This window comes from Musa acuminata, unplaced genomic scaffold, assembly GCF_036884655.1.
Source record: "Musa acuminata AAA Group cultivar baxijiao unplaced genomic scaffold, Cavendish_Baxijiao_AAA HiC_scaffold_1020, whole genome shotgun sequence".
In the NCBI taxonomy this organism is placed as follows: domain Eukaryota; kingdom Viridiplantae; phylum Streptophyta; class Magnoliopsida; order Zingiberales; family Musaceae; genus Musa; species Musa acuminata.
Window position 1 is genome coordinate 1 of NW_027021235.1, and position 18,037 is coordinate 18,037.

At 41.4% G+C, this 18,037-nt stretch overlaps 4 protein-coding genes and 1 long non-coding RNA gene across 6 annotated transcripts; 4 read left to right on the forward strand and 1 right to left on the reverse strand.

Annotated features, from left to right (window-relative positions):
* Positions 1-7: 7 nt before the first annotated feature.
* Positions 8-1,408, forward strand: LOC135665529 (selenium-binding protein 1-like). The gene is made up of 3 exons (XM_065177213.1): positions 8-159; positions 256-528; positions 986-1,408. The coding sequence occupies exons 1-3, from the start codon at positions 115-117 to the stop codon at positions 1,268-1,270; spliced, it is 603 nt and encodes a 200-aa protein (XP_065033285.1). The 5' UTR covers positions 8-114; the 3' UTR covers positions 1,271-1,408.
* Positions 1,409-3,133: 1,725 nt separating this feature from the next.
* LOC135665531 (uncharacterized) lies at positions 3,134-4,615 on the forward strand. Its single transcript, XR_010509340.1, has 2 exons — positions 3,134-3,372; positions 4,260-4,615. It is a non-coding gene; the product is annotated as an uncharacterized LOC135665531 (long non-coding RNA).
* Positions 4,616-5,431: 816 nt separating this feature from the next.
* LOC135665530 (protein JINGUBANG-like) lies at positions 5,432-8,379 on the reverse strand. Its single transcript, XM_065177214.1, has one exon. It carries the CDS (start codon positions 6,957-6,959, stop codon positions 5,778-5,780), a length of 1,182 nt encoding a protein of 393 aa, XP_065033286.1. The 5' UTR covers positions 6,960-8,379; the 3' UTR covers positions 5,432-5,777.
* A 2,721-nt stretch (positions 8,380-11,100) lies between these two features.
* On the forward strand, positions 11,101-15,890 carry LOC135665532 (uncharacterized). The gene is made up of 5 exons (XM_065177215.1): positions 11,101-11,471; positions 13,001-13,931; positions 14,134-14,229; positions 14,546-14,682; positions 15,409-15,890. The coding sequence occupies exons 1-5, from the start codon at positions 11,230-11,232 to the stop codon at positions 15,593-15,595; spliced, it is 1,593 nt and encodes a 530-aa protein (XP_065033287.1). The 5' UTR covers positions 11,101-11,229; the 3' UTR covers positions 15,596-15,890.
* A 257-nt stretch (positions 15,891-16,147) lies between these two features.
* LOC135586165 (uncharacterized) lies at positions 16,148-18,031 on the forward strand. 2 transcript variants are annotated; one of them, XM_065177211.1, is made up of 3 exons: positions 16,148-16,596; positions 16,705-16,917; positions 17,814-18,031. In XM_065177211.1, the coding sequence occupies exons 1-3, from the start codon at positions 16,523-16,525 to the stop codon at positions 17,833-17,835; spliced, it is 309 nt and encodes a 102-aa protein (XP_065033283.1). In that variant the 5' UTR covers positions 16,148-16,522; the 3' UTR covers positions 17,836-18,031. The 2 variants fall into 2 exon arrangements, 1 of the variants encoding a protein (XP_065033283.1); XR_010509339.1 differs by having other exon boundaries at positions 16,164-16,596; positions 16,815-16,917.
* Positions 18,032-18,037: the final 6 nt, after the last annotated feature.

The window sequence follows — 18,037 nt, forward strand, 5'->3', positions numbered from 1 at the left end:
TAAGAAACTCCAATATATTCACATTCTGAAAAAAATTGCTATTCTTGGCAGACACGATTTCTGCATGACCCATCTAAAGACACTGGCTTTGTTGGCTGTGCTTTGTCCAGCAACATGGTGAGATTTTTCAAGACCACAGATGGTCTCTGGAACCATGAGGTTTGTTTTGCCATTTGCTTTTCTAGCTTTTTTGCGATTCTGCCTGCTTTTCGATGGGATACCAAGTACTAAGAAATCTAATATCTGCTTTTTAAGGTTGCCATATCTGTAACTCCACTGAAGGTGCGAAACTGGATTCTACCCGAAATGCCAGGGTTGATCACAGACTTTCTCATCTCTCTTGATGATCGGTACCTCTATTTTGTCAACTGGCTTCATGGAGATGTTAGACAGTATAACATTGAAGATCCTTCAAAGCCGGTGCTGACAGGACAAATATGGGTTGGAGGTCTCCTTCAGAAGGGAAGTGACGTAGTCTGTGTGTCAGAGGATGGGGTGGAGTCACAATTTAGTGTACCTGTGATTAAGGTGAGTACCTTCTATCCGTGTCTATTTACATTCTAGTTCCATATTTAACATTTATACCATTATTCTGCATGCATCATGTGTTCATTTTGAATTACTAGTTTTGAGTCTTCATTTCTTTGATTAGAAATAGGCATGAAGTACATGCTTATAGAGGTTTTTGAGATTCCTTTGTTGCCTATGAGTGGGCATTTTAAAATGAACTGGTAACATGGGAAAATTGGAACCAATTCTTATCTTAGTATATGCTTCTGTTAATTCAAAGACTAAAAGAAGCATGACAAGCTGTAAAAAATAGAACTGACAACTTGTTTGTGTTGTAAGTTTTCTTTGGTGGGAATTGCATCAACTGTACGATTTAATATTCGAAGAACTATAGTTTCACCTCGAGAACCATACTTTTGCCGTATAGGACTGTAAAGGTTAGAGCTTGTCACATTGACAACTACTCTTTTATCAGGGAAATCGACTTAGAGGAGGACCGCAGATGATTCAACTGAGCTTGGATGGGAAGCGGCTGTACGTGACAAACTCACTCTTTAGTGTGTGGGATCAACAATTTTATGGCCCAGATCTCGTGAAGAAGGGATCTCACATGTTGCAGATTGATGTGAACACCGAGCAAGGTGGGTTGACCATAAATCCAAACTTCTTTGTTGACTTTGGGACAGAGCCTGATGGACCTGCACTGGCACATGAGATGAGGTATCCTGGTGGAGACTGCACTTCCGATATTTGGATATAGATGAAGCAGCTTCGGAGTAGAACTCGGTTATCACTGTAGCAATTTACGACATCTTTATGGAACAAGGTTAATGTACTATGTGATTTCTGTACTTGGTGTTCAGGCGATTACGAGAAAGGATTCTCACTATTAGCTTCTCGGTGCTGGAAACTTTTGTTGGCTGTTGATAATCTCTTGAATGAGTAGTTTGATGTGTGTACTGCCAGTTTACTGGTTTATGTGCGCATTACTGCATGGATGTTGGTATGCACACTCAGAAACTATTAGCCAAACATATTTTACTGTCTCTAAAGTCTGGATCAAAGGAAATGTGAGATGTATATGGGAGTGCAGTGACTGAATACATATTTTGGTCTACTTCATGGATGTTGATATGCACACTCAGAAACTATTAGCCAAAAAAATTCAAGTCCGAATCATAGGAAATGTGAGATGTATATGGGAGTGCAGTGACTGCATACATATTTTGGTCTCTTTGTGATTTCTGCCAGACATCTGTTCCTATGAACTAACTATTTTGATTAACTAGATTTTCCATATCTCTTATGTCAAGGCATGATGAGACTTAAATAAAAGGTGCTCTTGTTGTCATTGCTTTCTCTTTCCTGCTTCTCTTCACCATTCGCTCTTACTTCTGGCACCATCATTTTGCTCATTGCCAGTCTCGTTATTGTTCCCCGTCGATCGACATCTCTTTGCATCAGAGTCCTCCTCCGTCTGCCACCTGAAAGCTCAAAATTTTGAGTCCTTCCTGAAAGGAATGATCTTTGCACCTTGGGAGGATCGATGACGGATTTCGGTCGAATAGTATCCTTCCCTTTGCTCTTCGGAGCAGCATTTCGCTTCTTCGCGTTGCCATCTCTGGGAGCTCCTAAGCTTGCTTCTCCCACTCACAGAAAGGATCGGATGCCGATGTTTCCTCTCTAGAGTTCCACGACTCGGCATAATCTCACCGTCGGACATTGGTCGCTTGCTACGCTGGAATGCAGCTTGGCATTCCCTGGTAGCTCAAGATGGCCGGAGAGCCAACAGCGATTCCGGTCGTCGAGGCTGGAAAACCTTGCGGCGCACTCCACGAAGCCTGGGCATGCCGGGAACTGATCCAAATGTGTCAGGGCCAGATTGCCTGCAATAGTTAGCCCTCCCATGGCCTGAGGCAAGCGTCGACGAACGTTATCCAGCTTGGAAAGATCGCCTTTTGGAGACGAATTCCCAGAAGCATCCGTGAATTGGGACCGCGGTGAGACCTCCTCGCTCGAGTCGTCGATTCTCTGCGAACGTGCCCCGAGCTCACGGAAGCCGCAGCTCTTGGCAGGGGCAGCTGAATTAGACGACTGCGACGACATGAAGGAACTCATTGCCGACCCAAATTGGCTGTCGGGATCGATCGATGGAATGAATCCATCACATCTCAAATTTTGCTATGTGCTAACTCTCTCGTTAGTATAAATTTTGTGGACAATACCAACTTAATACCTATATTCTTACCAAATTAATACCTATATTCTTTTTTATCATCTTTTACTTAACCAATGTGATCAAAGTAATTAATTTTTAACATATTACAAGGCATGTAAATAATAATTCTCATTCTCTTGCCTCTGCAGGTGATTTAAAGCTGTATCCCCTACCGGGGGGCCTCCACCAACGGTTCTTCCCCATCGAATGGAGTTTGGCCACGGAGTCGGATTCCCGTGGGCTCCACAGGTGGCCCCGCATCCACGCGAATTGCACAGATAATGCCCTTCGCGCCAGACTTGATTTACGAAATCAGTCGCGACACATCACCGAGAACCGACCCCGCCTCATCCGCCTAACGCCCCGCTCGATATGCACCACGTCAGCCTTTCGTTGTGTCGGAAACGGAAGTCGTTCGAAAGCCGATCTCCCAATGCAACCGCGAGGAACGCCGTAGGAAGAATGGAAGGCAGGAGGAGGGTCGCGCTTTCCTCCTCAGTCCTCTTCCTCCCTTCGGCTTCTCCTGCCTCGTCCTCCAAGTTCCGCACCCTCTCGCCACAAGCAAGCAAGCGTGATCGAAGCGATGCCACCGCTACCACCACCGCCCTTTGGCTCGTCGCCCAGAACTCATTGGGCGTCCTAAGGTACTACTCCTTCCCTATACCCTCATATAAAAAAGAGAACCCTCCTCTTTATGTATCTTGGTTACAGCAAAATTGGGTAATTGTACGGTTCGAGAGAGAATTGATCTGTGAAATGAAATATTAAAAAGTTCGGTAATTAGGTCTAATACTGGAGTGCATTGAAGAACATTTAGAAAAGGCCAGATTTTGACTGGAACTGCGAGTTAATATTATCCGATTATGACCTCCACAGGTCGAGTAATAGTCTGCTGCTTAGCTGCAAGATTGGCAGGGCTCCTCGATGTGTTGGTATTCGGTTCTCGGTTCTGCTCTATGCATGAGCAGCGTAGAATGTACATGTTTTGAATACTGTGGCACTCTAAATTAAATGTAATTTTTGATGATTGTACATTGTATTATGTTTTTTAATTAGTAATCATTGTGCAGTTCGTAGTTTGATCGATTCATTGGTCACTTAACACTTCATCAAGATATCTACTTCACCGGGATATGCATCATCATTTTTCATTACTACTGTCATATTACGTAGTAGAGTGCTTCTAAAACATGTTTGGGTGTAATCTCCTTCTCTCTGTTTTTCATTTTTGTAAATCCTACTAGTTTCATCATTATTTTTATGTTTCATATACAAATTACACACAAATTGTCGAAACAATTCACTTAGTGTTAGATAACTAAGTACTTCATCTCAGCTCTTTTTTGTTTTCCATTTCCGATTACCGACTGAAATGTTTTCCACCTTTTCCGTGCTACCATTTCAAGTGACATGGGGGATCCCCATTTGGTTAATTGAATCAAACTAGTAGAAGAAAGCAAACGAGTCAACAGATTATCTGAGAGTTGGATCTTGATTTAATGTCTATAATTGGTTGGTGTGATTACTGCAGAAATGTTGTTTCATCTGATGATGAACTACTTGGTGAAGGCTGCAGCATCTCCAACTTGTATTTGACAACACTCGATCCAACTGCCAGGATGCACTGATAGATGTGAAGGTCATCTTTCACCCTTAGTTAAGTTCCCACTCAGATCTTGCAGCAAGATAGATCCGGAAAACCCTACCAGTGCAAAACTTACACTCACAGGAAAGGTATGATAAAAGATTCTGGTAAGAAAAAAGTCTCCAAATTGTTTTCTAGTTTAGTCTGCTGCATTTCATTCTTTTGTTCTTTTTTTTAAATTATTCAGCACTAATTTATTCAAATTGTTAATTATGTGGATGACAAAGAAATTTTTGTTGGAATTACCAGAGTTAAACTCTTGGACTTAGATATATGGTCATAGAAGATTTGATACAGGTTTCAAATTTTTTGTCTGATGAGGCTATACATCTGAAAACATATATATCTTTGCTAAAATCAAAAGGGCAAGTGTACCACTTCAAAGATTTATGACTTGATGCCTCATGAAAAGTTCTCACAAATGATCTTAGGGTTTCTGACTGACTCTAAAGGGAACATTTGGTGCACAGTTTTGTTTCATCAATGTATAAATTGCACTACCCAAAGTGTCTAGGTGGACACTCTACCTAAATGTCTCGGCACCACATAGGTTCATCTATGATTTATGGAGTTATTACAATGAAGAGATTATGTAATGGTTTCACAAACTTTTGGTTAATGGACATATTCCATTATGGAGGTATGCTTAGAACTTAGGTTTAAAGTTGTGGGTGTAGAAGGTCTTCACAGATTAAATTCCAAATTTATCATTCATATTGTGCCTCAACTTGATGTGAGGCCTTTGTATTCTGTAGTAAGCTTTAAGAGTGCATCTGTTAGTATCATAAAACTTTGGACATCAGGCTTTTGATTCAATCTATCTTACTTTAAAGAAAACAATCTACTCTCTCTCTCTCTCTCTCTCTCTCTCTCTCTCTCTCTCTCTCTCTCTATATATATATATATATATATATATATATATATATATATATATATATATATATATATATATATATATATATATATATATATATATATATATATATATATATATATATATATCAGACATAATTGATTCATCATTTGGGCCTACTTTTGCAATACATATGCATCACATAAAATAAACCATGAAGGGTGTGACACAGTGATGATGAAGTGACAGTACAACTAATCCTTGTTGATATGCTCCTCAAAAAGGTACCATAGTGATAGACCTCGGCCATTTTATCATCTCCTATCATCTATGTTACGTGGTTTCTGGATAACATGTGGCCTTAATGGTTCAGTTCGTTCAATTAGTATTACTTTCAACTGTGGCCAAGCCAATGGTAGATGGCCGTAAACCCTTTTTTGACTGTGGCCAGGCATGGCCATGAACGTGGTCAAGCATCCCGTGGGGAGGACGATGGAGTATCATCTTCGATCTAAGAGAAGTTGTACTTCCAAAGCCAGGGAGGTGTCCTCCTAAGAGAGAGAAGGAACTGAGAGTCTCCACAGCTTTAGATCACAGTCCAAACCTCCACTGAGAACCAGGCATGTACTACTACTGCTGCTGCTGCTGCTTTCCAGCACTACCATCGCCAAGCTCTTGACCGGCCCTCCGTGGCCTTCCATTACGGCCAAGCAGCTGTGGCGCCCCTTCTGCTCTCGTCCTCTCCTCCACACCCTCACCGTCGTATCCGCCGAGCCGCTGCAGACCACGTCCCCGGCCGCCACAAGGCACAGGATGGCCCTCCTGTGTCCCCTGAGCTCCCCGGTGGCCGCCATCCCCCCGCTGCCCCCTTCCCACACCACCACGGAGCGGTCGGACGCTCCCGAGTACAGCACTCGGTCGTCGGCGCTCAGCGCCAGCGCGTTCACCGCCGACCGGTGCCGCTCCAGCGTCTGCACCAGCGAGTGCTTCCCCTCCTCGCCACTCCTCCTCCACACGTTGATCTTGGCGTCGGCCGAGCCCGTGTAGACGTGGCCGTTCCGCGACACCGCGATCGCGTTGATGGCGTCCTGGTGGGCGCCCGCGACGGACTCTATGCACCTGAACCCGGAGGTGCGCCACACCTTTAGAGTTCGGTCCCAGGAGATGGAGTAGAGGAGCGCGCCGTCGTGCGAGAGCGCGAGGCCGGAGACGGCGTCAACGTGGTGCACCCAGGAGCACTTCTTGTGTCTGCGGACCTGCACATAGTTCTTGGGCGACAGGAAGCTCAAAAACCGGTCCATGGAGGTCGGCAAAACTGCTTTCAGCTTGTAGCAGCGCTGCTCCCTCTGGTTTATCTGCCACACGCGGATCTCGCCGTCTTGGTGAGAGCTGAACAGGTTGTCACCTGACACAAGAAGCGATTTCACCGGGCTCTCTGTTTGAGCCACAGTGAAGCTCGCAGGATGATCAGTCCTCGCTGTGGACGACGAGTCTAAAAGAACAGATGGCCAGACTCTGATCTCTTGGTCGGAGCCGCCGCTGTAGACGGACGTCCCATGAACAGCGAGGGCAGCGACGTAGCAAGCGTGAGCTCTAATGGTGGTGACGCACTGGTGGTGAAGACAGGGATGGCTATGGTAGTGAAGGGAGAGGGATTTGGGCGGAAGATGGTTGCAGTCATCATCATCATGATTGCCATTACAGGGAATGGAGCCACGAGGTGCTGTGCCCATATGTGAGAAAGAGAAGAAGGAAGCATCGAAAGGGAGGCCAAAGGAGATGCAGAAAGGAAACCTCGCCTAGTGATTTGGGGCATGTATACTGTCCTATATATATCTCATCATCCTTCTTTATACTGTAGGAAGAAGAGAGAGTGTTGCTAGAGAACAATCACAGCACATGCATCAAGCATGAGTGGGGGATGTTAGGTCAGTGTTTGCCCTTTGTCTGCTAATCTTAGGAGTGATTCATGCAACATAATGCAAAACAATCTGAAGCATGATAAACATGGGAGTCACCGGAGCTCATGGAAATCTGCTTAATCTCTTGTTGGAATCACTTAGAACAGTGTTATGGACAGTGCCACGAGTACTAAGAGCACTGCTCGGTGCGCACTTGATGTTGCCGAATTGACATGGTGGCAATGCAGCAACACGAGAGAAATATTTCTCACACTCTGGTCAAACATACAACCCCTAAAGCTTTTATGGTGGTCAAATCGCTTTCTTGACATCATTCATTCTACCAACTGTGCCACATAATTCACTGAAATTTAGAAGTAATAATTAAGTGATGACACCCAAATTTATTTCTGAAATTGAAAGAAAAGCAATATCTTTGTTCTTGAGAAGTATTTGTTGTTCATCAGCAAGTTTGTTCTTGTATTTATAATTATCAGTGTCAACACATCCTCTAAGAGGAGGAGTATGTGTTCATCTTTCAAAGTCTCTGATTGTTTCCCCCCCAGAAGAACACCAATATGCTAAGAGTTCTCATTTTGCAGCATGGCACATTTGTCAAAAGTGGTGACTTTCTTCCACTGTAGAATACTGTTAACTTTTGCTCCACTGATGAACAAATCAACTTCATTTATTTGTCCTTCAAGTGTAGATGCATTTACTTTTTCTTCCTCACAACTATCAGAAATAATTTTTGTTATATTTATTATTATGTTATGTTGTATTAGTTTGTGTATTTTTCAGATTGAGATCATTTTGTAGATGAGTTAGTCTGAGAATCCAAGTGCTAATTTGTGCATTGTTTTATCTTAAACACAAAGCCTTATTAACCCATCTATAAGATAGCATTGGTCAAAGATAATCTAACTTTGATTAGGTTAAGGACAATTCAACATTTAGCTTGGAACATATTGCTAATTTAGGAAGTTCTTTTAGTTGAGCTACTCATTATCAGGTTAATGAAATTAGCTTGGTTTGGTAGGTGAAACTCCTATCTCTCCTCTCCCCCTCAGAAAAGAAACAAAGCCTACCATTCCAAAGCTGCAGAACCATCAATTTAGCATCAACACTGTCCTCTGAGAAGTTCATCAAATCATAATCCAATGATTCCTTGTTTTGTTTCCAACGCCAATCTTCTGTCGCCAACTCAACTTCCATTAGAATGAGTTGCTCTCCACCAAGATCTTGGCATCAGGTTGCAGGTCACACTCGGTGCTTCAAGCAAGCATCTTCTCACACTGACACCTGAAAAGAGCATATCTCCCGGTTAGTGATCAAAATCACCATGAATCCATTGCTGTGATTGCTGCCAACACCACCACTTTTGTTGGCAGGCATCCTTCTTTTGCCACCAGACATGGTCAGCTTTTCTTATCTAGTGTGGAGTCCTTTTGCTTCCACTCTTTCAGCAGAAAGACTCCTCTCCCAGCCAAAGACAGGGCAGTCATGATGTCATTGCTTCCATTTTCCAATACCAACCTGCAACCTCAACTCCTTTGCACTGTTGCAGATATTTCCATGGAAGCATCGAATATAGTGGCATTGTGGCAACTGCATGAAGAAGACATAGAAGTTGTATGGATGTCGCTGATATTCCCAATCTAATATAGTATTTGGGATCTGAATGCTTCACTCTCTACTGCGTTGGATCAGATTAAGTGTTGATGATGTCTTGGATTGGTTATCCTTTAAAAAGATGTTATAATTTGAAATCCAATATTTATGCATCGCTATCCACTGAGCAAATCTATTCATTGCAAGATATTTACCTCTGCATGATTCTTGTCCTTTGCCACCAGTGCTGAAAGATTGGTTACCTCAGAGGAGATCTGAGAGCACTTTGTGCAGAAGCCTCTACCTGTGACACTTGTACAATTTTATTGTACCTAACTCACCTAAAAGGGATTTGGCTGGCCACCAGGAGAGCTGCATTCCAAAGTAATAATGGTAGAAGGTGAAGGTGGAAAGGCACACATATGGATATCACCCAGGCTAATAATATCTTAAACACAAGCCAAGTAGTAACTGTCTGAGCAGAAAAGAACATACACAACAATTAATAGGAAGAACAAAAGAATCCCCTTAGATTGGTGTCAAGAAGTCCCTTCTTTCACCAAGTGTTGAAAGAATCTGAGGTTTGTTGAAGTCTATGATGAGCCTGACACAAATGACAAGCATCTATGTAACCATTTTGTTGCATTTTGGCTCCCATCTTCTTTACTGCAATGTAGATCATAATTCTTTGCACAAGAGTTAACTGATAAGAGTTGATTCAAATATTTTAATGGTATCATGAACTGAGAAGCAGCTTAATGAACTACTACTACTACTATTACTACTTATGATGACCTTCTTTGAGAACTAAACTTGATGAATACAGTTCACTAAATAACCTACTTAACAAAAGAATTTATACTGATGCAAAGAACTGTCAAAACTTGTAGATGAGAAAGTTTGATAGTAGAAAAGGGTTTTGCTAGTTCAACAGCAAACAAAGAAATTTTTGTCATTCAAACATGGGCTGCTCTATTTTACAGTTTGACTTAATGCAATCAGGGCTGCAGCTTAGGTTGTTTGGTTTGACTATAAAATTCCTATTAAATTGTTTTAGCAGATTCTTTTTCTTGCAAATTAATGAGCCCATTCTATGCTGAATTTTATGTTCTCTCCCTTTTTTTGACTCATTAGTTGCAGTGATAGGGTGGCAGTGAAAGCAGCTAAGCTAACATGAGGAAAGATATGTTTGCTTACATTTCACTTGAAAAGAGTTGCTGGCTGAACTGAAAATTCCATATTATCTCAAACCTCAAGAAGAATGCTTGAATAAAACACAAGAGATCTTTAAACCTATGCACTAATGTAACTATTCCAAGCAACAAAAGTAAGGTTTTTCTTTTCATGTACTTTCTATTTTTAATTTCTTGTAATTTACCATTTCATTGCTTATGAGATGACTGGAGAGTTATGATTATGAAACAAACATAAAGCTCTGCAGAATCTGATGGGCACATCCAGAAGAGAGAATTGTGTTCAACCAATTTGCAAAGCAAAGATATGAGAGGTATCCTAAAGAAACAAATAAAATTACTAGTTTCTTTTGTGTGGATTTTAGTATATATATCATGTAAACTTTGGTATTGTTCACCAAAATTATCTGCCTTCATTTTCCAAAAGATTGAGAAATCTGCCAAATCATCAGTTCAAACATGCTGATGTTTGAGATACTTCAAACAAAGAGAATGCTGCATTCTGGTCTCATGTTGAGAAGAAAAAAAAGGAGAGTTGCATATAAAATTTTGATAAATAAAAAGAGAAAATTTATATATCATCAGGAATAATAGAGTAAGAAAATCAAATAAATTGAATAAATAATCTTCATCAGTGATTAATAATAATGTAAATTTAGTGAGTATCATAAATTATAATATTTTTTTATTTTTTTGAAAAACATTTAGTCTCAAATAGATTAAAGAATCAAAGTCAAAATAAATAATAGTTTAGGGTCAATGCTAATTATAGACATCTTATATGTCGTTTATTGTAACAAAATTATTTTTTGTAGTCTAAAAAAACAATAGTTTATGATCAATAGTAAATCTTATTGAAACATTAATAACATTGTCGGTCTTATTTCGATTAAAGAGTTGACTCAAAGGCTAATGGCCACATCGCCATTAACCCCTTCCTTAAACCTTGCCACCGACTAGTCCGAGGAGTATTAGAGAAAAGAGCAGTCCTTCCCCTTCTTCTCATCCGTGCTTCAGTCACCCACCTTCTTCGGCGACGACTGGCTAGCGGCCTTATGCTTAAATGGACCCACAGGCTCCTCAGGGTGGATCGCGGGTATGTTGGGTTCCAGGTAAGCAATGTAGTTGTGCTATTAAAAAGAGGTCCTTCCCTCGAGAAGAAAGCTAAGCTTCGCCATTAGCAGCAGTGAGCAGAAGAAGAAGAAGACCGGTGCCATAGCTCGCCCTGTTCCTCTCTGGCTTCCTTTTGAGGATAACGAGAGCGGTAAAGAGAGAGAGATATTCTCTTGGGTATCCCAATGGCGCGCGTCGATCCGTCCATTGCCGCCCCCGGCCGTCTTCTTCGGCTGCTCATCTACTGTGGCATCTTCCTTCTCCCCTTCTTCTTCTCCGCCTCTGTGGATGCCTCGGTGCACAGCTACGTCGGCGACAAGTTCGGTCCGAAAGGCAATGCCTTCGTTCTCCACGGCGGCAGCGAGGGCCTCTACGCCTCCCTCCCCGATCCCAACGCCACCGCCGGCCCCGGCGACGCCTTCATCCGGTATTCCCCACTTGTCCTCATTTCTTTCTACAGATCCGGGGCGCCTTTCATTCTGTTTGTGGGTTTTAGGGCTTTGTGGGGATTCGGGATGTCGAAAGACGGGAAATTGGGGTCGTTGGTGTAGGCTCGAGTTGTTCGTTCGGAGATCTGGCGCTAGGTGGTGCTTGGCTCTTGACATCATGGGGTTTCATTAGACTCAAATGCAGTTGATCTCTGGGTCGGTCAAAGACTTGCTTTAGTTCGTAGAAAGAAAGTGCAAAGAAACGAAACCGATCCGGTAAACTATCATTGTAGCTCGATTCTGGTGTGCGCAACTGATGTAACACTAATCCAAATATCAAAATGAATCATCACATTGACATGGTAGGCAGTCATATGTCGATTGCCGTCGTCAAGTTTCCATGATGCTGAACTTTTTGCATAGATCTCTAACTTCAATTATTTTAGATTCTCCGGATAGCTCTCTTCCAGCTCTGAAGTCACATTCCAGAGTATTCAGGTGTTCAGATGTGGGTTCCAAGTTGCTGATTTGATTTAGTATAATTTGGTCCGGATTTTAATGTTATTTAGAACACTCAATATTCAAGCTGTGTTCATAATGGTATGACGTGAGATCTGGGAAGGAATTTGTCATCTGAGTTTTCCAGTAATCTAGTAGTACTATTTTAAGTTGAATACTGTTCGATAGGTCCTTAGAGTTATTCTAGACCATACGAGATTGAGAAGCAAACATTGCTCTAAAGTCGCTTAGTGGTCAAGAAATGGGGAAGTTCTATGAATTGAGGGAGAAGTATTAATGATTTTTGAGAAGTGATTGGTGCCTCGTACTATCATCCTGTTATTTTCTTCCTTCTCTTATTCTTCTTATTATCTTTATGTAATTCTTTGCATAAGGTATCCCTTGTTATCTCTTCCTGTGGCCCTCTACACAATTTTATTTTCATCAATAATCGGTAACACAAAGGAATTAATGGAAAAGTATCTATATATAGTACTAATATCATGTCTCCTGATTGAAGATCTGATGAACATTAGCTAGTTCATCAATGAGAGGTTGAGACGTTTCTCTCTGCTGCCAATTTTGCATACTGGTACAGTTTCTTGGTCATTTAGTGTTTTTTATTTCACTTAAAACTTGGGTACATGCCCTAATGAAAGCATTGGCGATATTAACTGAAATGCTTCGGCAAAAAGTGGTATTATATATCTGCACCCTATCCTAGTGACTAGTGTTGTCCTAAAAGGACAATTAAGAAGGTGAGTTTTGGTGAGGCACCAGGGTTTGAGGCATAAATACAACCCTTCTGTGCATCACTGGCCAAACTTCCTTTGGCAGCAGACGTTTGTGCGGTACTGCCATTTTTGATATTATGAAGGGACAATTAGCTTGCAGGATAGGCTTCTTAGAGATTGTGATTTACTGTTTTTCTGAATATGATGCACAGAATATCCCTGTTCTGTACCACGGCAGACACATTTTGACAGTTATTGTTCAACATTCTCATGGTTTCCCTTTCTTCTGCATCCAGCTTTGAGAAGATCACATTCAGGCGGCCTGAGCAAGCTACTGAAAATAGTAAAGACACTGATAACGTTATGGTACAAGCGATTGTATTTGAGGTAGAAGATCGGGAAACAATTGGTGGGTCAGCCTATGGTGGTCAACGAGCTGTCTGTTGCACAGCAGATCTGGCAAAATTAGGTGCCTGCACTCAAGGCACAGTTATCTATCGGCCCTCCACTCAGAACCCTAACTGGCCACAAGTGCTTGTTGCTAGTTTCAGTGGAAAGGATCTTGTTGCGACACTGCCATCCCACAGTATACCCATCACGAGAACTGGGATGTACAACCTGTATTTTATATATTGTGATCCAGCACTCAGTGGCCTGGCTATAGAGGGGAAGACTGTGTGGAAAAATCCCACTGGCTACCTGCCAGGAAGGATGGCCCCTCTCATGAACTTTTATGGATTAATGTCTCTTGCATTTGTGATACTTGGGATATTTTGGTTTTCACAGTACGCGAGGTTTTGGAAAGAGGTTCTTCCACTTCAGAACTGCATAACACTAGTCATTGCATTAGGCATGTTTGAAATGGCATTGTGGTACTTTGAATATGCTGAATTCAATGAAACTGGACTCAGACCAATGGGGATTACCTTTTGGGCAGTAACCTTTGGTACAGTAAAAAGAACAGTGTCACGAATCATTATTCTGGTTGTTTCAATGGGGTATGGAGTTGTTAGGCCTACTTTGGGCGGCCTCACTTCTAAGGTGATCATGTTTGGAGCAACATTTTTCCTAGCATCTGAGATACTTGAGTTGGTGGAGAATGTAGGTTCCGTAAGCGATCTTGCTGGAAAAGCAAGATTGTTCTTGGTTCTTCCTGTGGCACTCCTGGATGCATTCTTCATTCTTTGGATTTTTACTTCTCTTTCAAAAACTCTGGACAAACTCCAGGTATTTGCAGCTTTCTGATTTCAACTCAATTGCTGTCACCCTTTGGTTAAACTTACATCATTTGTTTGTTGCATTTGCAGTCAAAATATATGTTTGATTCTCCTCGAGTTACTGTAGTTTGCATAATTTATACCAAAAGAATCTTTTGCTTGAATATGTCTCTAGAAGTTGTTTAATAACTCCTGTGTTTGTTCCCTAACAGGCAAGACGGTTGATGGCTAAGCTAGACATTTACAGGAAATTTACTAATGCATTGGGTGTTGCTCTTGTTTTGTCCGTCTGTTGGATTTGCTATGAGGTAATAGTCACCTATTTTGCTTCATGTTGAGCTAATTTAGGTTGCTTTAGACAGCCATGTATAAAATATACAACATTAGAGGGCACCAGTTGTTCTATGGTCTTGAGAGTTAATATTCTTGAATTAAAGGAATGTTAACTCAGCTCTTTGGTGTATTCTATGTTGTATGATTGAGTATCTTGGGTTTACTCTTAATATATTAAAATATTGTCTTAATTGGTTTTCGTGTACCATGCTAGGTGTTCATTTCTACGATTACAGCCTCTTTGATTGGTTGTGTTACCCCGAATGATTAGGTTGTATTGTTTTTCCGCAGCTGTATTTCAAATCAACTGACATATACAACGAGCGCTGGCAGAATGCTTGGATCATTCCTGCCTTTTGGCAGGTCCTCTCCTTCTCTCTTCTCTGTGTGATCGCCGATCTTTGGGCACCCTCCCAAAACTCAAAGAGGTAAAATCCTTGGATTTTGGGGATCCTGCAATTTGCTTTTCTTCAGAAATTTTATGTCTAGGACTTTGTTCCGGATGTTTCTCTTAATCATCTAAATATTGTCATAATAGAAATATCATTTTAACAAAAATGAAATGGTGCCTCTTGTCCTATTGTACTGTCGATGATAATACTGCCATTCATGAACATCTCTGTTTTGGAACAGTAGTATCCATAAATTCTATCATGACTCACCATTATTTGTTAGCTTGTATGAGAACTCTTTTCAACCTGAATTTAGGCTGTGCTAAAGTGTTGCTGTACACCAGAATATCTATTTAATCTTGATTTCAAAGATATGCTAAAGAATGTTTCCCTTGGGTCTTAATATTTACAGCAATGGATTGGACAAGAATGACAAGAGAACAAGATATCTGTCATCTGTTAATAGCTAGTCTCTTTCCAAATCTACAGTAGTAGTAAAGATTTTAACTGAGAAGCTGGATTGTTGTTCAACAATCCAGTAGTCTATTATTAAAAGAAAATTAGGGTTCCAGACCATATATCTGGATATTAAGGACCATGATGTTTGATTGACTGAAAGATTGCTTGCGAATGAGACCAATGATTATAATCAACATGAGATATTATACTAAATGTCTTTTTTTTTACAACCTCTGGTTTATATACACTCTTTTCTCTTTCCATTTTTCTTATAGGTACTCATCGGTGTTTTCTTCTTTGCAGATATGCTTACTCGGATGACGGAACTGAAGATTTCGACCGAGAGGATTCGCTCTCTCTAATAAAACCAGGACCAATTCCTTCAAAGGATACTCGCGGTTCTTTAGCTTCGATCGATGCTAGAGCGGCCGTGACCAGCAACACTACGACCTCAAACAATGGAGACATCGAAGAAGATAAAAGGGAGTAGCAACACAGCAAGCAGCATCAACCTGTTTTGCAGTAGCGATTTCACGTTGTCACAGGATTCCATCAGCTTCCATTACCCAGCAGCAGCTTATGTTAAAACGAATCCAATGAGATCCTCCATCTTTGTACTTTTTTTTTTTCTGTTGTTACAGGGACTGGCATCTACCAGTATGTATGATACTTGTTTTATCTTCTCATTTCTTGGCCCTTTATTTTTCTTTTCTTGTACCAAGGCTTTGTATTTAATTCTCATATTACATGAATGTTATTACTGAGGGATGGTAAGATTTTTCGGATGATGGTAGTCTCCTTCTATTAATCGTCACTGTTCATCAGATGTGCTCTCATCTGGCGCATCTCGGCCGTCGGTTCCACCTGCAACTGCGGGGCCCACAACCCGAATCATGTTTCACTCGATATAAATGGACGGTTCGGATGAGAGAAGTAGAGGGACGAGCGGTGCAGATGAAGGACACTGCAAAATCTAGTAATAGATGAGAACATATTATACGACTGGACGCGTGGCGGACGTAAGGGCGACTAAATCGTTTTCTTAAACGGAACTTGCAGCCGATCTCCTTTTGCTGCTTCTTCCCTGTCCCCGCCCCCGATCCACGGGATGAGATAAACCCTAGTTCCGTGGAAACCGTAAATCACGTGTACTTCGCTGACTGAATCCGTAAGAGAGTCTTCGATCCGGTGTAGCACATCGATATTACCGATGATTGCCGACTTAATTCAAGCTTAGGAGTTTCTCGTTCCGGACGAATCCGTCGATCGCTTTCGTTATTCGGTTGGGAGAAGAGTTCCTTCTTTTCTTGATGTTGCTGTGAGATAAAGCGAGAGGCCGAGGTCGTAGCCACCGAATGGACCACAGACGTGCCGATTGCTGAGTCCTTCCATCGGCAGCGGCCGTGACGATCCCCAGATGCCGATCGAGCAGGATAAGGACCAGGAGGTGCAGGCCGGCAATGGCGAGGATTTGGTGGAGGGCCCAGTCAGGTAAGAGCCATGCTTCCACTTCTTACCTCTATACCCTTCTAGTCCTCGAACTAAGCTTCGAGGACCTCGGCATTACGGCATTACAGTGCATAATTTCTTTTCTTTTAGGGTTTGCATAAAGAAGACCCTTATGGCTGGATTGTATGTCATGGAATTTTGTGGAGAGAGATTATCTTATGATCTGAAACCGGTGACTAACCAGTCTTCAACGTTTACAGATGCCATAATTGTGGAATCAGCGCAAAGCTTACATGCCATATGCGAAGCGGCCCAGAGGGACGACGAACACTATGCAATGCATGTGGAATTGCTTGGAGAAAGGTACACGTTTAGATTTGCTTCAAAGCTGGCTACGATGAATTCATTGTTCTGAATTCCCCTTTTCTGTTGTGTATTGGCAACAAATTGAGATTTTATTTCATCAGTTCTTAATGACTAATTTCAATTTCGCTTTTGGGGTGCATATAGTATTGGTAGCGTAAATGGTGAGCAACTATGTACTGCCAGCATAAGCATCGAACAGCTCACTTCATTGAGCTAATAATTAAACAGCCGGGTGAAAAGCTAGTTTTCATAGGAGAAGCTAGTGAAAATAAAATGTGATGTAATCACCTAGGAGGATAGACCTTGATGCTTTGATCTTCTTAGCTTCTTTAAGTCTTTGTCGATAGGTGTTCCACATACTTCTTTGGTTCTCACGTGGTAAAAGTGTAACCTGTATGCCCCATAGATCCGAGAAACACAAGAATGTTGTATGCATGAAAATGTATACTCCAGAAAGTTATTCATATGCATGTATTCTGTTGCGTGATCTTAACAAGATAGAGTCCATTCAGTTGAAGGGTGTCAATATCTTCTCCTTCATTGATTATAATCTGTGGAATAGATTTTGGTTATATTCTCATGTGTCACTTGCAATTAACTGGAATTGTCATTTTTAAGACTCATTTAATTGAATCTTTCCTTCATGCAAAATATAAAGCTTGTACAGATCTTTCGAGTCTCAATACCTATTTTTCTTAATATGCCAGAAACCCTGGGGCTTTCTTCCACCCACTAGTGCATCAAGTTTGAGCTATTAAGAGATCATTCCGATTGATCTGAAACAAATAATATTTGTCATCACTCTGGATGTCAAAATATTTTATGGCTTTCTCTGTATCTGCCTTTTATTTTTGACTTACTGTATGCCTTAATGCGGGAGTTTGGTTGAGCAGGGAAAACAGAGAAAAGTTATAGACTATGAAGTTCCAATGAAGGACTTGGTAAATACAAAAATGGTGCCAGAAGTCGATATGGAATTTGAAAATGAAGACAAAGCATATGAATTCTACAACAGATATGCTGGGATGATAGGATTTAGTGTACGGAAAGGTTGGATAGATAAATCATCTGACAAAATTACTCGATCCAGAACACTTGTTTGCTCAAGAGAAGGATT